The 18,537-nt window shown below is 32.1% G+C and overlaps 2 protein-coding genes across 9 annotated transcripts in view; one reads left to right on the forward strand and one right to left on the reverse strand.

Moving 5' to 3' along the window:
- Positions 1-12,098, reverse strand: part of LOC143053753 (uncharacterized) — a 29,983-nt gene extending 17,885 nt beyond the window's left edge. For 5 of the 8 annotated variants that reach the window (XM_076226571.1, XM_076226557.1, XM_076226565.1 and 2 more), the window contains exons 1-6: positions 12,017-12,098; positions 10,708-10,794; positions 7,580-9,973; positions 4,420-4,631; positions 3,837-3,936; positions 1,932-2,069 (exon numbers count right to left, since the gene is read on the reverse strand). In XM_076226571.1, the coding sequence (XP_076082686.1) occupies positions 1,932-2,069; positions 3,837-3,936; positions 4,420-4,631; positions 7,580-9,973; positions 10,708-10,762 (2,899 nt within the window). In that variant the 5' untranslated portion in view covers positions 10,763-10,794; positions 12,017-12,098. Of the gene's footprint in view, positions 1-1,931; positions 2,070-3,836; positions 3,937-4,419; positions 4,632-7,579; positions 9,974-10,707; positions 10,795-11,291; positions 11,508-11,977; positions 11,997-12,016 lie in introns of those variants that run through there. The other 3 variants (XM_076226542.1, XM_076226550.1, XM_076226577.1) reach the window with 3 other exon arrangements.
- Positions 12,099-12,118: 20 nt separating this feature from the next.
- The window catches only part of LOC143053860 (ERI1 exoribonuclease 3-like), a 32,063-nt gene continuing 25,644 nt past the window's right edge, over positions 12,119-18,537 (forward strand). The window contains exons 1-2 of the mRNA XM_076226658.1: positions 12,119-12,374; positions 14,046-14,162. Coding sequence (XP_076082773.1) covers positions 12,159-12,374; positions 14,046-14,162 — 333 coding nt within the window. The 5' untranslated portion in view covers positions 12,119-12,158. The remainder of the gene's footprint in view (positions 12,375-14,045; positions 14,163-18,537) is intronic.

Here is an 18,537-nt window from a genome sequence, read left to right on the forward strand (position 1 = left end):
TTCAAAACTTTATATTCCAAGGATATTAGAGATTAACATTGAAAAGGTATCTGAAAAGCATCCACAGGTGTTAAATGTTATAATTATGATATCTTTGTTATTTGTCAGTTATCCTACAGTTTTAATAAAAGGACACTTGTTTATACCACTTTGAATATGTAAAAAGACTGATCTTGTTTACAATAGTTGGAATAGTTTATGATATTTGGAATATGTGATGAATGATCATGTTTATGATACTTGGAAAACGTGACACCTGATCATGTTTATGATATTTGGAATATGTGACGACTGATCTTGTTTATGATACTTGGAATATGCGAGGAATGATCATGTTTATGAAACCTGGAATATGTGAAGACTGATCATGTTTATGATACTAGGAATATGACGACTGATTATGATTATAACTTGGAAAATGTGACGACTGATCATGTTTTTGATTCTTGGAATATGTAACGACGGATCCTGTTTATGAAACATTTTTTACTTGGATTTTGTGACGACTGATCCTGTTTATGAAACATTTTGTACTTGGAATATGAAACAACACTTATGTTAATGATACTATCATACTTCTAAATTGCAAACATACTAAATCATGTTATCAAACTTGGAATGTACAATAATGTTTTTGATAATTGGTATGTATTTAAATAGACTTAGACTTATGTTTATGACTCTTCATACATGTATTTTACTTATGTTATCAAACTTGGAATATAAGGAAGGATTTATCTAATATTGTGAATTTTTTGACAATTGAAATATGTTTAAAGGATGAAAATGTTCATATATATATGTTACAGTATAAATCAGAATATAGTAAAATTCAGAACCCTCCAAGTACAAATAAGAATACTGATGTCTTATAGTAAATATCAGAAATGTGATTTACACCACAGATTTATAAACCCATACATACTTATTGAAATCAGGAGGATCTTGAATTGTACAATTTTCTTTAGTATTATCCAGAGTATCACGGACAATAATTGTTAGTATGAATCAAGATTGTACTTGGACTGACAATAATTGTTAGTGTGAATCAAGATTGTACTGGGACTGACAATAATTGTTAGTGTGAATCAAGATTGTACTGGGTAAGTAAGAAAAGAAAATACCTGAATGATAGAAAATGAAATTAAAGGCAGATTTAAGAGGGAGCCCTTGTGCACCATTTGTGGGAAAAATTTGGATGATTATATAGGGAATCACTAAAGCATGACTGGAGTGGGCCCCCTCTTAGGCAGTTAGTGGCCCCCTCTTATGAAAATTTCTGGAACTGCCACTGGATATATAATCAATATTTTTTACAAACTAAATCTGATGGAATACCTAATATTTGCTAAATTTTGTTAATGGGATTTTGTTAAGCAAACAATTTTGGCTTTAACAATATGGACAACATTTAAAATTAAGCTTTCATGCACAATTACAGTAACTGTTCATAAATCAACATTGATTGCAAGAATCTGCATTGTAGCAATATTGATATATTGTATAAACTTTAATATAATTTTTTACAAGTGTTGTTTTCCTGGATTTACTTTTGATGCATTGTTTACATTTTCTCTTTCTTACGTTTTAACATTGCCAAAAAAAAAACAAATTACAATGAACTTCATAATGGATGAAATAATTTATCATTGTCATACTGTTTTGGTAATTTTCATTTGTACTAATTTTTTATCCTTGTGCCTGAATGCAGTCAAAAAAATAAATTGTAACACGAAATGTTCTTTTTTATAATAATTTAATTTCATTTGGAGGTACTACTACCTACTAGAAATAATGGAATTTTGATTTGTACTAGGTGGTAACAGATTCTAGATCATACTAAATTCCAATTTGTACTGAAACATATATTTTGCAGATAAAAAAATTATAAGCCATTCAATATGAAAAAGGAAATTATAAAAGAAACTCACCTTCTCGTTTTAATACACTGGCAGGCACGAGAACTGAGGGAGGCTGTGAACGTGCACTAGCTTGCTGCGAGGGAGGAATAACCGAGCAATATTCACTGGGGTTGTTAGGATTAGGAGTACCACTGCTCGACAGTTCAGCTAAGAATAACCAAGCAGAAAAAGCATTGTCAAAAAAGCATGTTGCCAACATCAAAGCTATTAACATTAAACAAAATGAAAAACCACCCATGTATATACATGTAGATTACTCTATTCAGATTACTGGCCACTGAAGTTAAGGGCACATAATTACTAGCTTTTAGTGGAATCGAAAATTCTAACTGCTCATGTAAATTCAGTAATATTTACAAAGATTCTTTCAGTTTTAAGGATGTACTTAGATCAGGTTTTGGAATTTTTGTCAGCTGTTTGAGTTTTTTCCTAAGATAGAGGGTATTTTGCCCCATAACACCCAATTTTATTTTCATATAAGACTTCAATAGCTCTTAAATGGTCATTGATCCAAATTTAGTCAGATTCTGGATTTCTTTTCTTATGATTTGAGACCTAAATAATGTGAATGCAAATATAAGGACAAAGGTAAAAGTCCATGTCAGCCTTTTCCCGACATTTAAAAAAAATCAAATATCACAAAAAGGAGCTCCATAACCTATTAATATTTCTAGCTTATTTTGTTCACTTCTGATTTAAAGTATCTATGTTAAATTCTAGATTTTTAATTTCACCTAAGTACATCCTTATCTGAATGATGTTAAATTTAACTGCTTCTTGTTTTAAAAAGGGGTCCTTTAACAATCTGAATAGATTTGACTACTTGTAGGAAATTATGTACATATATGAGTAGTTTTGACAATAAATAAAATAGTTGACCTATAAGTGATCAGATCCATTAGCCTAGTCAGAATTATGTTCCAGCAGCCCAGTAAGACAACTGTTATGTACAATAGGAGAAGTCCCTCAGATATTTTTGCAGATATGTGTATTTTATAGTTGTCTTTTTAAAAAAAAAATGCTTTGTCCTATAAATTCTTATTGTAAATGATCATTTAAAAAAATGCCAGTTTATGGTATAAACTGGATATGCAGACTTTGAGTGTGTCACTGTATTTGCTTTCATATCAACTGTAAGAGGTCAAAGATAGGGCTGTTTTCTAAATACAACATTGTACATCAGTGTACAATTTCATACAACGGGGAAAACATGTCTCCAAATGTAAATGTTTGTTTGCATGTGTAAATTGCCAAGTTTTTTCTTTCTTTTTTTAAGGTACGATCTTTATCTTGATGATACAAACTTGTCATTAGAGAAAATACATGCATTACAAAATAATATATAACTTTGTTCTAGCTAAGCTGCAAGTAAAAGTTTTATGAATAAATAAAAAAATAAGCAAAGCAATTACCAGTCCAAAGTAATATTATTAAGTCATTCAATACATTCTTATCAAATTCAATTATCAAAATAAATTAATCTCTTAATAAAGGATAGCAGAAAGAAATGAATATTTGACTATGGGCATAACATTATGCATAAAACATTCCACCTGCAGCATTCCAACGCTTTCCAAGAAATCTCTGAAATTACTAATAAATATACACAAATTTTTCACAAAAAAATGTTTTTTCCCCCACAATTTTGACAGAAATTGAATAATTTACGGGTACTTCAATTTTCTAGCACTCAAATCAATTTTCAACCATAGAAAAGGATGTTAATAAAACTTGTATTGAGTATACCTTAGAAGCTACATCAATTATGTACGGGTTGCTTAATTTGAAAGCAAATGTCTTTTACTGATATTTTCACAAACAATACCATTTAACTTATTAGTTTCTTCAATGAATTCTTGTCAAGCTTTTCCTGAACTTGATAAGAAATTTACAGAGATAACTGTGATAACAAACCTATTGAAATCTGTCGATTACATTCTACACACACTCTGGCTTCTTTGTTCTCCATGTATGGTAAACGACTCTTCAAGCTACAACATGCTGAACAGAATACCTGAAACAACCATCAATATTGCACTATCAGGATCTCTTATAACACCCCTCAAAAGACATCATTCAACTAAAAATCTTTTTCATAAATTAATACTGTGTGAAATAAAAATTAGGTCTGTGATTAATACGTAAGTCATAGCCTGACTAATTGTCTTACACACACAATAAGTCTAAGGTTATCAGTAATGTACAAAATCTAACCAGATTTTAAAGATATTGGCTATAGGACTATTGCAAATTTGTGCACACAGCTTTATAGTACAAAAGAGGGCATTTTCTTTTACATTTGGCCATCACCCTTATATATATCAACATCACTTAGATGGGAAACTGCAAACAGAGGGTAACTATATCCAGTTACATGTATCTCTATCAATTGAGGTTTGATTGGTTGATATTTTTCAACACATAATTCAAATATTTGTCAACATCTGATAAATGATTTCATTCACTATAAAATTAAACTTCATCCTATAAGTTTTACCTTTCCACAAGCGCGACAATGATGTCTTCTCTTAGTGAATGTAAATTTGACTTCACACCCCATACACACTGGAGCAACACTGTCAGGAATCCACATAGGTGCACTCTTCCCTAAACTTGTTTCTACCACTTGTGATTCAGGACTTGACGGGTCAGGTGAAGGGGTGTGGCCTGATGCTCCACTAGCCCCATCTATTGGCTCTCCTCCTACAGCTGTAAAAGATATTACAATTGGTAATTTGTTTATGCAAAGTTATTTAATTTAATGACAAGGCTGCTACTTTCAAACCTTTTACCGTCAATTCAGAAATAATTGCATGCATTAATTATTTGGGATTTCAAAAAATTCTGTACACAGATATATGGGTCAGAATTTACTGTCATGGAATTTGTGTTACATCTGACAATTTCTTAAAATGTATGGCAAATTAAGATTCTGAATGAATAAAACATAGAATGGGAGAAAACTTGCATGATGATGATATAAATAACCCCAATAGAATTCCACTTTTTCTGATGCAAGTGTTTCTTATACTAAATTTCAATGTGACTTTTGGTGGACATTTTGTTGAATTTATCGTGTCCTTAAAAATCTTGTTGTTAAAAACATGTCTCAGTTGAATGTATCTTTCAAATACTCTTTGCTACATGTATGTGAATATTAATATCAACAAGAGATGTTAGATAACTATTTCATGGTGCTTAAAAGGGTATATATGTTATATTAAAACGAGAAAATAGGTTATATTTGCAGAAGTTGAAGATGTAACATTTGGTGTCATAAATGTTACATCCGAAAAATGTTACTTAAAACAGCTTTGAGATGTTCCCTGTCCAAAACATGCAGACTTACACGGAGATAAACTGTTCCAATATTTGGGTATAATGTTGTGCATGGACGGTTTTTCGTAGAAGAACTTCAAATACACAAGTGATTGACATTCATGAAAATGGTGTCAATTTGTTACATCTTATATACAACACTAATAAATTAAATAAAAGAGAACCAATTAACATAATAGCAAAGTTCAATTGATGTTTTGAAATATTTATGACATTACGTCATACTATTGTACAACCATATTCAACACATGCAGTCTTTTCAACTTTCAATGAAGAAAACAAGGTTGCAAAATTGAAGGAAGTGCAAACCAGAGATTTGTTACATCATGTACATAAAATGTTATATTTACCACATAAATATACATGTAATGAAGGATTACTGTGATTAGTTTAGTTATTTCTAAATCTGATATCATCTAGATTGTTAACCTGACAAATTTGGTACAGCTAAGTTTGATGTAAACAGACTTCTGATAGATAAAGAATGGCACAACCATTTCAATGCAATAATATTGTTACACCCTTGACTTTTTTGTCTAAATTTAGGCTAATGAAAAATTCATCAATAAAAGTAACCCAATTTACACATGAAAATTAGTTCACATTGCACCACAATATTAATACAGGAGAGGTTCATGAAGGGCTAAGCTAAAAGAGATACTGCAGAACATGATGTAACACTGAAACTAAATCAATTTTTGATGTAACAAAGACAACAAATTTGAAAAATAGTTTATAATAAAAAAAGTATGAGGACCCAATTGGATTTAGTCAACTTTTTTTTTTATTTGCACTATGCATTTCTTATATTCTGTAACCTTTCACCAAAAATTGATTGTGATATAATCAGAAACATGAAAAGAAAACCGAAATTGTGTCCTGTTACATCCATGAGTTTAAAAGTGAAATTTCTTGAATATGGGTCAAAATTAGACAGAATATTGCTAGTATTTAATCTGTAAAGAGATAATGAACAGACTTTATCCTACACAGATGTCTAATTGTTCATAGAATTTCTGAAAACCTGTATGAAAAAGAAGTTTTGGAGTCTGTGTTACATCATTCAATGAAATGAAAAAATGCCACTAATATCATGTTTCATGAACAAGTTATCTTTTTGCATACAGAAATGGAAAGGCCTTGATCCCTAGGTTTAATTTTCAGTGGTCTTTTCATTTTCTGAGCAGTTTCAAATTTTCTGAAAAGACAGTTTTGGATGTAACAAAAATTTCATGACAGTAAATTCTCACCCATATATATCAGATATCAGAATGCCAATATCTAATAACTATGGATACTCACCTAGTCCCATTATTTGCATTCATAAAAGCCTCGCAACAATTTCTAAACTTACAGTACCCATTTTGTTTGTAAAGTCAAGTATAAGTGAGACTAAACCAGATGAATAACTGTGGAATCATGTCCATAAAATGCTTAAACATAGAAATTGCCGATTACATGTAACATAAACATGATGAAAATAGTTTGACTTCCTCACAAATTGAAATCTTTATAGAGAAGCATATTCTGTAATTAATGTTTTCTCATTGATATAGCATACACATACATGTACAAATGTATCTCAAAAATTTATATTTACTCAAATCTATTGAGTTTTAAAGCAAAAAACTTGCAATTATTTTCTAATTTCTTACAAGTTAGTTTTCAATTCTATCTTAATTTTATAGTAGAGCTGTTTAAGAAAAATCAGGTGCTGAAAACAAAAGATGTTCATGTGGAAGTTTAGTAAATCTAACAATAGGCCACCTGAAACAAACGGTTAGAATACAAATTTCATAATTCACAATTATTTTTAGGAGTTTCAGATTAAATTCATTCAATATTTACCACTGTAAAAAAAAAACCAAACATACACTGTGTTTTTTAGTTTTAGTTATAAAATATTCAAAAAGGGTTTATTACTATTGAGAAGAGGAACACATGTAAAATTATGTATCAAGTTTCAATTTCTACTATAAATTCAGAAATTATAGCCTGCATTTTTGATTGTGATTTTTTGTCATTTTAGACTTAAATGTGATTTTTATTTTTGGGATATGGAGAAAAGTCCGGTATAATTTTTTTTAATGCGAGTTGAAAACAGTGCTATTATAGCCCTGTTGCATTTTTCGTAGTAATAAAAACCTTGCAATAATTTCTGAATTTACAGTTTATTTAGTGATAGAACCTGTTATTTTATGATATACTTTCTTTTTAATTATGTTTTCCATTTTTCATGATTACAATGTATAATTCTTTGTTCGTTGTGTTCTTGTTGAAACCACAAAGTAGGGTGAATGAAATAATCATACCATTACCTTGAACATCCTCATTCTGAATGAGATCTTCCTGAATTTCTGGTGTCAGGTTTTCTGTATCCTCTGCATCCTCTGTATCGTCTGTATCTTCTGGTGGGTATGGGAATGTGTAAGGTGCCTGAGTTCTCTCCCCTGTCATAGTCAATTCTCCACGCTGGGGAATATTCAGACTATTTGGACGCTTATGGTGAGGGAAAGGGACTGTATCGGAGCCTGATGGTCCCCATGAATGTGGACGTGATAAATCAGATGGAATACTGGGTTGAATATTACGCCTCATCACAGGAGTTTCATCATTATCCTCATCTCCATTTTGATCACTTACAAAATCAGATTTTTCAATTTCTGAAACATCTACCACTTGTAAATCATTGTCTGTCCCTGGGATTAATTCACCGGTTAAAGTTAGCCCATTTTCATTCAGATTTTGTGTATGCTTTTGTTCTTTGTCCTGAACTTCTGAATTTTCTGAAGAAATTGTTGATATACTTTGAATATCAGGATGTCGATTAATTTCTTTCGGTCTTGCCCCACCCATTTCAACGGATGGCAGTTGCACATTATGAATATCCAACCCATCAGTCTGATTTCTGGCTGATTTCAATTCTTCTAACTGAACACTTTGTCTACAGATAGGAATATTATCGCCAACAGAGATTCGTTCAAGTTCTTCCTGTGTTTCGGACAAGCTTATTTTAGGTGGTATAACAACTGTTTTGGAATGATCCTGCACTTCATTTTGATCTCTTCTGTGAATATCTTCATTTGATGTTTCCTTTCCCAAATTAGGAAGTTCATCAATAAGAGAATATCTAGGTGGAACAGAATCGGCATCACTATTTAATGTTAGTGAGTTTGAAATCACAGAATTTTCATCTTGTACATCTTTTAGATAATCGTCCATGTCATCCTCATCAATATTAACCTCTTGACCAAAACCAATGACTTCAGACTCATCTGATTTCACTGAAGGTTCCTTTGGTACCTGATTCCCTTGTATTGCAGTTTTTGAAATACTAGATGACTCTAACTTACAATTATCCAATGCCTTGACAGTAGTCTGTTCAGGAGAATCCAAAGGTTTGTTATTTGGGACACCACTGACACTATCATTTATTGATGCATTATTGTCAAAAATAACATCTGATAAGTCCAAAGTCGGTGTTGCTTCCCTTTTCACAACCAGAACACTATTAGCATCATCTCTTCCTAGACAGTCATAAGAATCATATCCTTCATCTGCCTTCTTATTATCATTATTTCCTGCAAGATTTGATTGTATTTGATCTGTTCTTTTCCTGGTTAATTCAGAGTTTAAACAGTCAGATTTTTCTGACTGTAACTCAGTTTTTGTATTATCTGACACAGGTGAGGACGAAAGCTCAGTTTTAACTGACTGTAACTCAGTTATTCTATTGTCTGTCTTTGATGATGTTGAAAGCTCAGTTTTTACTGGCTGTAAGTCAGTTTTTGTATTGTCTGAAGTAAGTGAGGATGATAGCTCAGTGTTAACTGACTTTATCTCATTGACTCTCTTTTCTGATGTATGAGAAGACGATGACTGAGTTTTGGCATGCAAATTATTATGAATCATTTCCATAGGTTTGTTCTTGGTTAAATCTTCGTTCCTCACTGATGGAACTTTTGAAATATTTATATCATGAGATATTGCACTATCATGACTATTCACTGGTACACTTTCATTTAAATTTACATGAATATTTTCTTCCACATTATCCTTCCCGTTACTTTGATAAAAGTTATTTGGTATGGCATTCTGTTGATATGTTGTAGATGAAGGTATTTGAGGTACATCCTCAGATACAGGTGTGAATATATCCACTACCTGAATAGGAAATTTGTTATAAGTGTCGTCAAAGTTCACACTTCGATCTACATTTCCGAATTCATTTTCTGTTAAATCAGAAGTTTCACAACCATGTAAATCAATCATCTGACTATTGTTTTCATTATGCATATGCATTGGTGCAGATTTATTGTCATGGTAACCATTCATTGTTAGTGTTAAATCACCAGGTTTAGTGGTATGTAATAATCTATCAGGATTTTTGTGACCAAAGTCAAAATTTCCATTTTCAACCGTTTCAACATGTCCATTTGTTATGACATTGCTGAATTTGGATGATACAGTCTCTGTTTTTGTTTTCAATGATGGTGCAAAGTCTGCCTCAGACAAATCAAAATTACTTGCTGGTTCATAAGGTTCACCATAATCAATAAAGGACAGATATTCATCTTTGCTGTTTCTCTTCCAATTAGGAGCAGAACCTGCCGGTGCTCGACTTACTTCTTCCCAAGAATGATCCTCATTTTTGGAGAGATAAGTTGCATATTCAGATGACACATTTCCAGTAGGTTTTCTACTTGTGGACTCTGAAAATTGACATAAATTTACTAAACAAATTTATTCACATGAGTTTGCAACTGTATAAAAACATTTTGGTAATAAAAGATTAAATATGACCTAAGTCTGACTAATGTGTATCTTACTTCCCTTTATATAGTTTATGTTGCATTTTAGCTGGCTCTACAGGTTAGGGATTAAAAGATAAACCAACAACAAACCAAAAAGTTTACAAAAACTTCAAAAATTACTTTTCTGATGGGAAATTGGTGCGCTATGCTAAACATGGCACTTACAGAAGTTATTAGTTGTTAGAAAGTTCCATATTAGCAATTTTATTTATCATCAATTTAACTAGAAAATAAACTAAGCAATTTTATAAATTCATGATCAAGAATAAATACTATCAAAATGTATGAGTAATACATTTTAATAAAAAAAGAAAATCTTGTTCATAAATTCGGAAACCAGAAAATCCTAGTTTTTTTCTCCCTTTATGGCGGTCCCTTATTCCTAAACATCTACAAGAATAACCCCTTGGAACCTTGTGGTACAATTTCATACAGATACATACACTTACACTAAAGCTATTATCTGGAACCAAATGTCTTCAAACAATGATGACCCTGATAGCGTGATAACATTATTCAACTGCAAAAATTTTGCAGTCATATAAAAACTGGTTATTTGCTTAAATTTGAAATCAGTCATAATTAATCTAATCACATAAACTAGTTCCATGATGTAAAACTGTTAATATTACCTTCTGCTTCAAAGTCATCCAGCACCTTGTCAAGGTCAACTATCAAACTATCCATTGTTTTGAATATGTCAGAAAATGATATTCATCCTAAAATCATAAGATGTATAATTAATTTTTTTAAGAGTCAGCAACCAAACCAGTAAAAAGGTTTTTATTAACCCAGTTTTTTTAAGTATGCCCAGCGCACATTGTTGACATTGCAATGCTTACTTCACTTGTCATTATTGTGTTTACATTGTTTAATTTATCTATAACTTGTGTTTATATTGTTTACATAGTAGAAATTGCTACATGTATGTTGACAATAGCAAGTCAAGATCCTGCTTATATTGTTTATGTAACAAGTCTATACCTTTGTGTCTACATTGTTCCAATTGTAGACATTGCAATATTGACAGTAGCAAGTATTGTATACCAAGTATCTCTGAGTTTACATCATAGACATGTTAACAGTAGCAAGGCAACATTGTGTTCATACTTTTTACTAAGTCTATACCTTTTTTTACATAGTTTACTTCATACACAAAGCGATGTTGACAATTTGTGTCAACATTGTTTTTATATATGGCATACCAAGCCTGTACCTTTGTGTTTAGATCATTACATCATGATGTTGACAATAGGAGTCTTTACATCTGCAATGTCAAGAATCACACATATCCAAATAGGGATATATGCACCAGGAGGGAAAAGTTTTCAGCATACAATCAGTCGAAGGCTTCACAAGGATGCACCAAAGTCTTAGGATGAATTCAGCTACATTCAGATTAGTTACTTTATTCACCAATACCTTGTTGCAACATATATAATTCACCTTATCACTATTTGTCCTCTGGACATTACTGAACATCACAAAAGTTCTCGTAAAATGTTGATGTCTTAATAGAAAATATCTGATGCCAAAATGGAAAATTGATTGTTGTATGACGTCAATAGTTCAACCATAAACAGATTCTTATGTCAAGGCAAACAGATTTCGAAATAGCGATAAGGTGTAAAAAATTTGTCAAACCCTAAAAAAAAATTCTTAAAAGTACAACCAATCTTGTGTATACAATCAGCATTTGTCCCCTTTATAAATATCCTTATAATTTCTGTCCATACACTTAAATATATTGCAAATGGTGGAATATTATGGTCAAATTCCTTAATCATCTGTCATTTTGTATCAATTTTAGACATTTGTGAGCTGATCTCAGATTCCTGCGCTTATGTTGGGTTAAGTGGACAAATATTCAATTTTTAAAGTTATCATCACATTTATGATCACCTTCTGAAAAACTCAGGAGAAACTATCTGAAATATTTACCAGATATGCCATTCAGAATCATTTGTATTGAATGATCTCATCTTTATTGATGTTCAGCATGATCAAGGTCAAGGGAAAATATCAATCACATGACCAAACCGGAAGTCGTAGTTTTGAAACGAAACCAAAAGTAGAAGTTGTCATGTGTATTTACAAAACATCATGCAATCTCATGAAACCGATAGTACAACGAATTTTCAGACAACATATTGCAGTATCAACTAATTGTATAAACATGGCAGCAGTTTCTGATACAAATTTACAGGGCACAAATAATTTACAGCCACAACCTTTTAAATATTTTCTGGTTTTGGATTTTGAAGCAACATGTGAGAATGGGAGAACAATTGTGCCACAGGTATTTTTCATATCATTAACTTGTATAAAGAAAGATGGGACATGTGTTTCACTTAGTATCAGTATGATGATGATGGGTGCCAGTGGCAGATATCATACAGACGTAGTGGTGGGTGTGTCAGTGGTGTTCGCCCTAAATTGATCACCCAAGAATAAATTATGTTGTTTACAATATGTAAATTTTTAGTAAAATCATCAAATAATTTTCTTTGATTGTTTATCGCTTTAGTGGGAATTACCCCCTCCTTTTTAAAAAAATCCTGGTTGCAGAATAGCAATGATAATGCATGTGTAAGAAATTCATTATATAACCCCATTGTTTTTATTGATGTGCTAATATAACATTTGGAAGGGCTGTATTTCAATGTGCTGTTTTATTTCAATTTGATCCTTATTTGTGCTTAATTTATTTAACCTTCATATTTGCTTATTTTATTTGACCCTCATATGTCCTTATTCCATTTGACACTGATGTGTACATCCTGCCCCAAATTAGTCCTTGAATTTTGTTTTCTTTAAATACATTGTATATGCTTTCCTTTTAGCGTATTATGCTCTGATCAGTTCAAACGTGAGATAATTTGATTTCAACTTTCAAATATCAAAAGTAAAAAATCTGGATGCCAACATGCAATTGTGTCAGCTCATCTTTTCGAATGTGGGTCTCTTTTTGCCTTTAATTGGAGACCAGTTTTACAAAATGATGATCGAACTGATCTATTTCTTAAAGCATCAACATAAGCTGCACATTCACTCATTTTGTAAACACTCTAGAAAAAATTTTATTTTGGAGATGCTGAAATATTTGCATGTTGTTCCTGAAAACCCTGGTCAATTATTTCTTGTGTTATAAAACCAAAAAGGGGTTTAATAGTAAGCTTATAACCCATGGAGTGCTTATTTTTGTAGCATTATATATTTGGTGAACTTAACTTCCATCTGAAGTGATTAAATGGTCCCAGAATTTAATACTTGATAACATTATCCTATTTTTAAATGGCAGTCTTGCAAGTTTGGAAAAACGTGCATCATTCCAGGCCTTACAGTGTACTCCCAAGCCTTACAGTGTACTCCCAAGATTTCTTTAATAGATATTTCACATAATATAATTTTATAAGATATCTTATATATTATGTCTTATAAATTTTATAAGATAACTTCTATACTTTATTAGTTATCTTCTAAACTTTAAAAGATATCTTACATAGTATATAACATATCTTATATACTTTATAGGTGCCTCGGTGACAGAGTGGTCTATGTAGTTCTACTACTAGCCAGTCAAAACTGAGGTTGTGAGTTTGAACCCTGCTCTTGCAGGAGAATTCGACTCCAATCTCAATTGACTAAGTTTGCCAGTTTTCCTATCGAAGGTTGGTGGTCTTCTCGGGACACTCTGGCTTTCTCCACCTATGAAAAATTGACAGGCGTATCATGTGTTCATGGTGCAGCTGTTTATTTGAATTATGCCACTTACTTCTATAGCAAATTGATAAACCAGGGTGCATAGGACAATGACAGTCCTTTGACACTATTCTTGAATTATTCCTATGGATATTCCACAGAAATAAGAAAGCCTATCATTGATTTCAAGTTCAGGTTAAATGCTACATGTTGTGTAAAGTTATGGTAATACAAGGTTTATTTAAATTTTCAAAAATGTACTTTTTAGGAAATTATAGAATTTCCAGTATTGAAGATAAATGCCGTGACTCTTCAAACAGAATCAGTCTTCCACCAATATGTTCAGCCAAAAGTAAATCAACAGTTGACACCATTTTGTACTGAGGTAAATTTTGTATATATCTTTGTTTTGCTTGTGTCATATTTTATTGAATATGATTACCATGCCAGCTTTTATTTGACAATTTTTCTCCATTATAGACAATTAGACGTAATATTACCGTTAAATGGTTATGGCATGCAGTATTGAGACAATACATTGACTATAATTATATAATATGAATGGTATTTTAAGTTGTTTATCTAATCTTGAAATTGGACTATATAATCATTATACAATTTATTTGTACTTGTCTAAACTTTTACCTCCACATATTTTCTTGCTATATGCCAAAAAAAAATAATTAAAAATTAGAGAGGACTGACCATTTTTTAAAGGATTTCAGGAAAATGATTTAAATTTTATCTTTTTTTAAAATTTGATTTCTTTATTATGTCATACATATGTCATAAGAAGTAATTATACAGGGATAATTTTTTAACATTTAATGTTTTAATTAAATGTAAGAACATTGTTATCACACCTCATTTGTTGTGGTAGTTTTTATACGACCGCAAAATTTTTTTTCGGTCGTATATTGGTATGACGTTGGTGTCGTTGTCGTCCATAGACACATTGGTTTTCGAACTATAACTTTAGTTTTAGTAAATAGAAATCTATGAAATTAAAACACAAAAGGGAGGTTGGGATTGATTTTGGGAGTTGAGGTCCCAACAGTTTAGGAATTAGGGGACAAAAAAGGGCCCAAATAAGCATTTTTCTTGGTTTTCGCACAATAACTTTATAAGTAAATAGAAATCTAGGAAATTTAAACAAAAGGTTTATGAACACAAAAGGAAGGTTGGGATTGATTTTTGGAGTTTTGGTCCCAACAATTAAGGAATAAGGGGTCAAAAAGGGCCCAAATAAACATTTTTCTTGGTTTACGCACTATAACTTTAGTATAAGTAAATAGAAATCTATGAAATTTTAACACAAGGTTTATGACCACAAAAAGAAGGTTGGGATTGATTTTGGGAGTTTTGGTCCAAACAGTTTAGGAATTAGGGGCCAAAAGGGTCCAAAATTAAACTTTGTTTGATTTTGATTTTATCAAAAAATGAATTATTGGGGTTCTTTGATATGCCAAATCTAACCGTGTATTTAGATTCTTAATTTTTGGTCCTTTTTTCAAATTGGTCTACATTAAGGTCCAGAGGGTCCACAATTAAACTTAGTTTGATTTTAACAAAAATTGAATTCTTGGGGTTTTTTGATATGCTGAATCCAACCATGTATTTAGATTTTTGATATTTGGCCCCAGTTATCAAATTGGTCCACATTGAGGTCTAAAGGGTCCAAAATTGAACTTTATTTGATTTCATCAAAAATTGAATTCTTGGGGTTCTTTGATATGCTGAATCTAACCATGTAGTTAGATTTTGGATATTGGACCATAATAGGTAAATGTCCAATTTAAAATTTTTAAGTTTTTAAGTTTAAGTTCTTAGACCACATTCATTCTGTGTCAGAAACCTATGTTGTGTCAACTATTTAATCACAGTCCAAATTCAGAGCTGTATCAAGCTTGAATGTTGTGTCCATACTTGCCACAACTGTTCAGGGTTCGAAGTCTGCCGTTGTATAAAGCTGCGCCCTGCGGTGCATCTGGTTGCTCAATGTTTTCTTAGACCTGTTATACCTTGTGTCCCTTCTAACAGTGAGTGTGGCTGTTGTACTCTGCTAAGCCTCTTTGTGTCCCTTCTAACAGTAAGTGTGGCTGTTGTACTCTGCTAAGCCTCTTTGTGTCCCTTCTAACAGTAAGTGTGGCTGTTGTACTCTGCTAAGCCTCTTTTTAAGATTTTGTATCACTTTGCACAGTTTCTTTTTTGTAAACTTTCACATACGATCATGTACATTTAAGGCGAAGTGTACGTAATTGCACGCCTCTAGCGAAATACGGGATTAAAAATGTTCGTCGTTAGTTAAGCAAGTTATCTCCCTTACTCCAAGAAAGGACACACGAAAGAGAAACTACTTTCTGCGGTCTATACTGAATCCAACAAGCACGCCTGTGCTGTCTTAAACCTCATAGAAATTATCTAAATAACTCCAATTAGAAATCACAGCATTCTGTACGTTGTTCTGTGTGCAGCCTGACTTAAAAACACTGTTTTTTTTTGTTTTTTTTAGACGCGTAGGAGAAGGCATTTCGTGTATGATATCAACAGAAAGAAAAAACGCCTCAAAACAAAATTATAAACAAATAAACAAATAAACATGTAACAATTTTTCTTCTATTGATATCAAATTAATTAAAATGAAACCTGACCCAACAATATTGTTTTAAAAAGCCGTAGTCTTGAACGAAAAACACAGTACTCAACGTAAAGTTTTATAATAGGTTACAAATAATTAATGAAAGACGTGTGAATTTAATTGTTTAATTAAAAAGATGTTGAAATGTTCGTATTTTGTGCAATTGAAAATTTAAGGACATGATTTATATTCATATAAGAAATCAGACGATACCAAGAGAATAAAATAAACAGGTGTCTTCTATTCCATCCGCAATTTATGGAAAAACTAAATCTAAATTTAGAACCATATTGAAATTGAAAGTACACATGTAAGATAAAATATAACATGTCATTTCTTCTTTCACAAATTCCAATTTCGAAGAGATATATAGCGAAATCTGTTTTATTTTATTGTGCCTGTGTGCATCATTCAAAATAAGAGAATGTAATTTTGAAGTATCAAGTCTCAATTCAAGATTATGAATGAATAGAATATATAATAACGGGGGGGGGGGGGGGGGAGGGGGGTAGGACCTTTATCGGAACTCCGCGATCGGCTGTTTTTAAGCTCGGGATTTCGGGATTGACCCTTTCGGGATCCGGGAATTCTATTTCCGAATTTCGGGTAGTCAGAATTTAATTTTTTTTTTAATTCGGGACCTCGCCGGATTTCGTGTTTTTAAGCCAGGGATTTCGGGATCTGGATCCCTCCTTCCCTCCTCCCTCTATTATGGTTAAAGAAAAGAGGTCAGGAAAGTTTTGTGATACTTGTAACTGCAATTTAATATTTAGTGGAATGAGAGGTGAAATGTGTTCAGACTATTACATTTCGATTCTTTTTTAAATTTAACCAAAGTTTACTGCAAGGGGTGTTAAACGACCTCGATGATTATCCATGAGGGTCTCGCACTCGGTCAGCTCTAGGTTTTCACCTAGTTCATGATCATACAAGAATTGAGAAGCCTGTGTTTTACTAGTCTTATAATATGAGACTTTGGAGTTCATATAATTTACATTCAACGTTTTTTATCGAATATTTCAAGGCTTTTTCAATCGATTGGATAAAATGAATGGATTGCCGCCCCTATTTCAAACTTAAGTCCTATGAACTGACTGGTATTCGAATTTGTTAAAAGAAATAATTGGTATCTCTATTGATTTAATACACGTAATGCCGAAAAACAATCATTTGTTTCCGCGAATTCTGAACAGCTAGAAATATATTCCCAAGTTTCAATTTGAGTGACTCGAATAATTCAAGCCCTTTTTTCTCCGATTTTCTCCCACACGACTGAGAAATGTAGCATTCTTACATCAGCTGAATAATACGGCTGAATTATTCGGGTCACAATTTGTGTAAATCCCGAATGCACATAAAAGTAAAGATCCAGCCCGACTTTCGGAAATGTACTGTTGTAGATTTCAGATTGATTTCCAGAAATAAAAATCATACAAAAATGTTTCACGCAAATATTCGTCTTCAGACGTGTAAAGTTATACAACGGTTACTAGCCGGTCTGGATTGTGATAAAAAGAAGCGCATGCAATGTATAAAATATATAATGTCGTGGCTCAGGGATGTGTTGAATTATAGAGATGCTTTATGCGGCACAAAGATAAGATTAATTTACCCAAATGTACTAAGAATTACCACGCAACTTAAATTTATTTAACTATTGGTTTGTTATCCTGTGCCAGACAGATGGCTGATATTCTGAGAAGAGACCTTGATGAAATGAAGTTTTATGGGAACAAAGATTTTGAAAACACGTCGCAGTGTTTAGATTTTAACAAAAAATAAGGCACTAAGGTCGAAAATAGTTCTAGTTCGTAATGAAGAAAATGTCAACCGTTTTCTAGCTTGGAGATCTCCGCACGCACCCGAATATAATAGACAAATACAATACAATAGTACACAAAACGTAACATAAAGAACTAAAGACCGAGCAACACGAACTCCAACAAAACGGTATACATTTCATACAAGTATAGGACTATATGAAGCGTCGTAACTGTTGCGGCGACGTCAATAATGTTGTCGCTGTTTTTTGTTTTTTTACACTCAAGATTCAACTTTAACAGGGTATAGCTTGAAAAGTAGCACGGTTGCTAAGGACTTTCTTTGCACCAATCGATTCCTC

This window comes from Mytilus galloprovincialis, chromosome 1, assembly GCF_965363235.1.
Source record: "Mytilus galloprovincialis chromosome 1, xbMytGall1.hap1.1, whole genome shotgun sequence".
Classification (NCBI taxonomy): domain Eukaryota; kingdom Metazoa; phylum Mollusca; class Bivalvia; order Mytilida; family Mytilidae; genus Mytilus; species Mytilus galloprovincialis.